This window comes from Pyrus communis, chromosome 13, assembly GCF_963583255.1.
Source record: "Pyrus communis chromosome 13, drPyrComm1.1, whole genome shotgun sequence".
Taxonomy (NCBI): domain Eukaryota; kingdom Viridiplantae; phylum Streptophyta; class Magnoliopsida; order Rosales; family Rosaceae; genus Pyrus; species Pyrus communis.
The window spans coordinates 5,660,809-5,667,861 of record NC_084815.1 but is presented as its reverse complement, the minus strand read 5'-3'; the positions used below and the strand labels follow the sequence as shown (position 1 = coordinate 5,667,861).

General features: G+C 36.8%; 1 protein-coding gene across 1 annotated transcript; it reads right to left on the bottom strand.

Moving 5' to 3' along the window:
• Window positions 1–4,395: 4,395 nt before the first annotated feature.
• LOC137712131 (uncharacterized) lies at window positions 4,396–5,066 on the bottom strand. The gene is made up of 3 exons (XM_068451272.1): window positions 4,955–5,066; window positions 4,765–4,853; window positions 4,396–4,632 (listed from the first exon to the last, which is right to left on the bottom strand). The coding sequence occupies exons 1-3, from the start codon at window positions 5,064–5,066 to the stop codon at window positions 4,396–4,398; spliced, it is 438 nt and encodes a 145-aa protein (XP_068307373.1).
• Window positions 5,067–7,053: the final 1,987 nt, after the last annotated feature.

Here is a 7,053-nt window from a genome sequence, read left to right as displayed (position 1 = left end):
ACTAGTGCGTAGGGCATGTCCGTTAGTTAGAACCAATCGTATTGTTCGTATTACGCAAGTAAAGATCAATGTCGTTATAGACCCAGTGCACAGGCGAGCAACTGATAAAGTTGTTCATAGCTTGTTGGCATGTGATACGGGGGCTACTGTTCGCCAACACTGCCCAATGAACATGACATATTAGAAAAGAATGTCTGACGAGTCGAAGTTAGACCTCGTGTCAGAGATCATTGTGAGTGGAACCATTAATTTAAGACATATACTTTGTAATAATCTCTATAATGACTTGAATTTTACTTTAGAAACATAATGTATTTTGTTTTAGTTTTGGTTTGAATTTTATTGGAATAAAATCACAACTTGTTTTTAATTATCTTAGGTGAACTTCGACTTGGACACCAATATTAAAGAACTTTACCTGAGATAATTAAACAAAATTACAAGGACCAAAAAATTTCACTCGTTTTTAATTATGGGGTTTTTGAACATTAGTCCTTGCAAAATATTAAAATTTAAAAAAATAAATAAAAACTTGGTACTAGATTACATATTCAATTTAATCCCTTATAGTGTACTTTTACCAAAATTTATATTCAATTATTTTTGTTATTTAAATGTGTATTTTTATTTAATCTCTCCACATTAAATTTTAATTTTATTAATATGCACATATTTAGTTCTTTAATTATAAATGAACATAAATGAGAAAATATTAAAAGAAATTTGTGATACAAAAATATATAAATACATAAAATTGACTTTTTTTTACCGAAATATTTGTACCTACATGATTATAACAAAATATTTTATAATGAACCTATATGTATTATATTGAATTAATGTACCTAAATGTTAATACCGAAATTTATGTACCAAAATGTATATATTGAAATATAGTATATTGAATTAATGTACCTAAAAGTTAATCCTCAAATGTGTGTACCAAAATGTACGTACCAAAATGCATTATATTGAATTAATTTACTTATATGTTTGTATCGATGGATATACTGAAATACTCAAATGTATTAATTTACCGAAATGAAGAACATACAAAATTGTTATCGGAATATATATTATAAAATAATTAGTTGCCTAAATGTAGAAATTTAAATATATTATGATGAATGAAATGAAAATTAAATTTAAATGTAATTAATACATTAAAATAAGAATAAAAAGATAAATAAAGCATCAAAATATAAGCAATAAATGAGATGATTAAATGTACTAGGGACTAAAATTTGATTTTAATCTTACATAAGGTTATAGTGTTACATCCCACATCGTCCAGGGGAGTGGATCCTATAAGCCTTATATGTATATTCTCATCTCTACCTAGCACGAGGCCTTTTGGGAGCTCACTGGCTTCGGGTTCCATCGGAACTCCGAAGTTAAGCGAGTTCGGGCGAGAGCATTCCCAAGATGGGTGACCCACTGGGAAGTTCTCGTGTGAGTTCCCAAAAACAAAACCGAGAGGGTGTGGTCGAGGCCTAAAGCGGACAATATCGTGCGCTACTATGGAGTCGAGCCCAGGATGTGGTAGGGGTCCGGGTCGAGATGTGACAATTTGGTATCAGAGCCATTTTGCCGTGTGGTGCGAGTGTGCCGACGAGGACGTCGGGCCCCTAAAGGGGTGGATTGTTACATCCCACATCACCCAGGGGAGTGGATCTTATAAGTCTATATATGTATATTCCCATCTCTACCTAGCACAAGGCCTTTTGGGAGCTCACTGGCTTCGGGTTCCATCGAAACTCCGAAGTTAAGTGAGTTCTGGCGAAAGCATTCCCAGGATAGGTGACCCATTGGGAAGTTCTCATGTAAGTTCCTAGAAACAAAACTGTGAGGGTGTGGTCGGGGCCCAAAGCGAACAATATCATGCTACGGTGAAGTTGAACCCGAGATGTGGTGGGGGCCCGGGTCAGGATGTGACATATAGTCTAAAAATCATTTTTTTTAAGGATTAAAATGAAGTTTTCTATTTAATTATCTCAGGTGAACAACCCATACTATTTTGTCATTTTGATTCTTATTTAACAAAAAATTTCACACAAAGACCAAAATGATTGATGATGGACAAACTCAGATACCACTTCTATTGATTTCAAATCTCAGTGATCAAAGTGAGGAATTAACCAATCTCTATTGATTTCCAATCTCATTTTCTAAGGATTAAAATGGAGTTTTCTATTTAATTATCTCAGGTGAACAACCCATACTATTTTGTCATTTTGATTCTTATTTAACAAAAAATTTCACACAAAGACCAAAATGATTGATGATGGACAAACTCAGAGACCACTTCTATTGATTTCAAATCTCAGTGACCAAAATGAGGAGTTAACCAATCTCATGAATCATTTTGGCTAAAAAGCCAAGATAATATTATGAATTATCTCCCATAAAAATTGATATACCCGCGATAACACATTCAAATTATAAAGTAACTCCATATTAACAAAGAATTTGGGCTACGTCGTGCAATACGTTAGTCAAATAATTAGTATCGAAATCGCCATACATGTGAGTCAAATTTTTGGCCTCTTACTTACAAGTAGAGATAAATATACCACTAAAGAGTTATTGCTAGTGACAAATACTAAGTAATTTTAGACTTAATTGTTAATATGCACCACAAGAAAATTACAAAAAATCAGTAAAGTGAAACTTTCTGATGGTTAAATGTAACATCTCGCATCGCCCAGGAGAGTGGATCCTATAAGCCTTATATGTATATTCTCATCTCTACCTAGCATGAGGCCTTTTGGGAGCTCACTGACTTCGGGTTTCATCAGAACTCTGAAGTTAAGCGAGTAGCGCGCGAGAGTAATCCCATAATGGGTGACCTACTAGGAAGTTCTCGTGTGAGCTCCCAGAAACAAAACCGTGAGGTGTAGTCAGGGCCCAAAGTGGACAATATCGTGATACGGTGGAGTCGAGCCCGGGATGTGGTGGGGGCTCAGGCCGGGATGTGACAATTTGGTATCAGAGTCTAACCCTGGCCGCGTGTGTGCCGACGAGGATGTCGAGCCCTTAAGGGGGGTAGATTGTAACATCCCACATCACCCAGGGGAGTGGATCTTATAAGCCTTATATGTATATTCTCATATCTACCTAACACGAGGCCTTTTGGCAGCTCACTAGCTTCGGGTTCCATCGGAACTCCGAAGTTAAGCGAGTAGCGCGCGAAAGCAATCCCATGATGGGTGACCCACTGGGAAGTTCTCATGTGAGCTCCCAGAAACAAAACCGTGAGGGCGTAGTCGGGGCCCAAAGCGAACAATATCGTGCTACGTTGGAGTCGAGTTGTCACATTCCGGCCCGGGCCCCCACCACATCCCGGGGAATTGTCACATCTCACATCGCCCAAGGGAGTGGATCCTATAAGCCTTATATGTATATTCTCATCTCTACCTAACACGAGGCCTTTTGGGAGCTCATTAGCTTCGGGTTCCATCGGAACTCCGAAGTTAAGTGAGTAGCGCGCGAAAGCAATCCCATGATGGGTGACCCACTGGGAAGTTCTCATGTGAGCTCTTAGAAACAAAATCGTGAGGGCGTAGTCGGTGTCCAAAGCGAACAATATCGTGCTAAGTTGAGAATATACATATAAGGCTTACATGATCCACTCTCCTGGGCGACGTGGGATGTTACAATCCACCCCCCTTAGGGGCCCAACGTCCTCATCGGCACACTTCTGACAAGGGATTTGCTCTGATACCAAATTGTCACATCCCGGCCCAGGCTCGACTCCACCGTAGCATGATATTGTACGCTTTGGGTCCCGACCATGCCCTCATAGTTTTGTTTCTAGAAACTCACATGAGAACTTCCCAGTTGGTCACTCATCCTGGGATTGCTCTCGCGCGAACTTGGTTAACTTCGAAGTTTCGATGGAACCCAAAGCCAATGAGCTCCCAAAATGCCTCGTGCTAGGTAGGGATGAGAATATACATATAAGGCTTACATGATCCACTCTCCTAGGCGATGTGGGATGTTACATTAAATGTGACTCGAATCTTCTCTTAAATGTATTGCATCGTCTTATCTAAGTGACCACTCCTAACATATTTAGCTTAAGGCCCCATTTGGTATTGCTTTTTTCACCAAAAATTACTTCATTTTAAAGTTAAGCAATAAAAAAGTGTTTGGTAAAAGTAAAATATGAGCTTATTTTAAAAGAAATGGCCTCTAGATAGTAACTTTTAAAAGCGACCTACAGGATGCTTTTAAAAGCTGCTAATAAAAAGCAGAGTTGAGCCTGTTATACATATTTCAATTGTTGTAATACCTTCATTAATATTTTAAAGATGACATTATTTGTCTTCCACACACATTTGATCCCTTAGAAAATAAAGTGACCGTTACGACCTACCACTACAAACATTAACATTACATTATCAACGCATTACCACCACTATTGTTGCCATCACTATAATCATAACTGCAACCACCACCAGTGCAGCCATAACCATAACCACCATTATCACCACCATCATTGTCGCCACCACCACCACCATCACCATAATCGCCACCACTACCACCACCGGCACTACCACCGTCCATAATATCATTGTTACCTCTACACCCCAACCACCACATCCTACTAGTAGCACCACAACCATACCTCTATTATAACCACAACTGCCACCACTGTTGCGACAACCATAACTGCCACCACCTGCATTACTATCGCCCCTAGCACCATTGTTAACTCTCAACCTCAACCACCATATCCCACTATTAGCACTACAACCATACCTCCACTATAACCACAACTGCCACCACTGCTGCCACAACCACAATTGGCACCACCTGTATTACCACCGCCCCTAGCACCATTGTTACCTCTATAGTACAACTAAAATTGGCACCACCGACATTACCACTGCCCCTAGCACCATTGTTACCTATACACCCTAACCACCACATCCCACTATTATCACCATACCTCCACCATTGCTGCTATCATCACCACCATCGCAACCATCAACACCACCACCACCCTTACCACCAATGTCCCTGCCACTACTGCTGTCTCCCACTCTTACTATTATGTCCATTTTGTTATTGTATATGATATACACGTATTTATTACATATGTTATCTATTATTTATATTTGCTAGTGTTTCATTTAGATTAATTTGGAGTTAATTACTAATCTTTTGTAATTTATATGTATAAGGATGTGTATTGATAAAAAGTGAAATTTAACAAGGTTTTGACACTTACTATATGTTTTAGTCTTCCTAATTACATAGGCTTCATCCATTTAATTAATTGTTATTCTATTTGTAGGTTGACGATGAATAGGTGGGTTGATTTTTACTTATTTGGAGGAAGAAATAGTTTCAAATGAGGGCTTTTCGACTTATTGGAGAAGGATGAATCAAATTCACTTGCCCAAAACCAAATTCCAGTCTGTGGCTTTTAAGTGAGGTAGTGCAAAGGACAATTGATATAGAAAAGGAAGGATGAAAAGAATTAAAGAAAGATCGACAAGATGATTACATGAGGCGGTGGAGATATCTCAGGAAAGAATCTCAAATTGATTGGAAATCCTATTTTTTAGCAAACTTGGACTAGAGGCACATATATTAAAGGGAAGATACGAGCGATGGAGAGGGACTTAGACTTCTTCTGACATGGTACAAGGCAGCGGTAGAGTAGCAGCAATTTGGTTTCTCTTCTTCAGTTTTATTATATGCATATTTTTCGTAGAACTACTATGAATTCGTCTTTCATGGACTTCTAAACTCTTAGCTAAGGCTAAGAGGAAGCCCTACTTATGATTACTCTAGTTATTTGATTGTTTAATTCGTGGATTTTAGATTGATGATTAGTCTTGATTCGCTAGTTGAATTGGAATATTGATATTTTGTTATTTGTGCTTGACCATAGCCCAGGATTTTGATATGGAAATTATTTGCATATGAATTTATTTATGATCATGAATTGGATTCTATCGATGCTTTGTGAATGAAAATTATGAACTTTTATTTTGATCTGATCGTAGACGTATATTGGTTTGTGTGACTTCCTAGAAAATTAGCTATTTGTTTGACGTGACCAAGTTGATAAGTAGTTAATTTGTCTCTCATTGTCCTTAATTGATTTCTACTTGTTTGTGTATATCGGACCATGGATATATAGATTGTAGGAATAGTTGAGTTTAAGCCTGACCACGGTAACATTCACATCTCTTTGAGGAATTATTGGCATGTGTACCTGATCACGGACATATGTACGGAAGTTGTTTTCATTAATATGATAATTCATGGATTTACAGTTGGACACTAGGGTATGATAATTAGGGGTAGAATCAAAGCCTTAGTGTTTTCTTACATTTTTTTCAATCATATTTTTTGTTTAATCATTGTTGACTTTAATTCTTCTTCGAAACAATTCCAATCTTCGTTCCAATTTGTTAAGTAATAGTTATAGGATTCAATTGGTAATTTAACCCCCGTGGATTCAATCACGTATTTACATATTTCTACTACAAATTATTCGTGTACTTGCGAGTAAAGTTGGTTTTAATTAATCTATTTATTAGGTTAGTTTAAATTCACATCAGTATACAATTATATTACTTTTACATTAAATTTTATCAAACGCTTTTACACTGATTTTCTTACTCATAACACTTTTAAAATACAGTTGACCAAACACTCATCTGCTTTATTTTACAGTTGATTATTCTTAAAACACAGCAGAAACAGTTTTTTTTTTTTTCTTTTAAGCACATCAATCCCAAGCTGATCCTAAGAACCATGAAAATTTAAAACCCCTCATCCTGACTCATATTAATTAACAAAACTTGTATCAGAGGGCTTTTTTTATTAGGAAAACTAATGAAAATGACTTGGAAACTTTGATTTTAATAAATAAAAAATCATGTAATACTTTTATTTAATGGTTAGTACAAAGCCCAATATTAAACAAGTTCAATTAAAATGGCTCAACCATATAAACATATTGATTTCTTGATTTTGCCCCTAACGTTTTTAGGTTCTATTAGTTTTGTTTTCTGTTAGTTTAGTCCTATC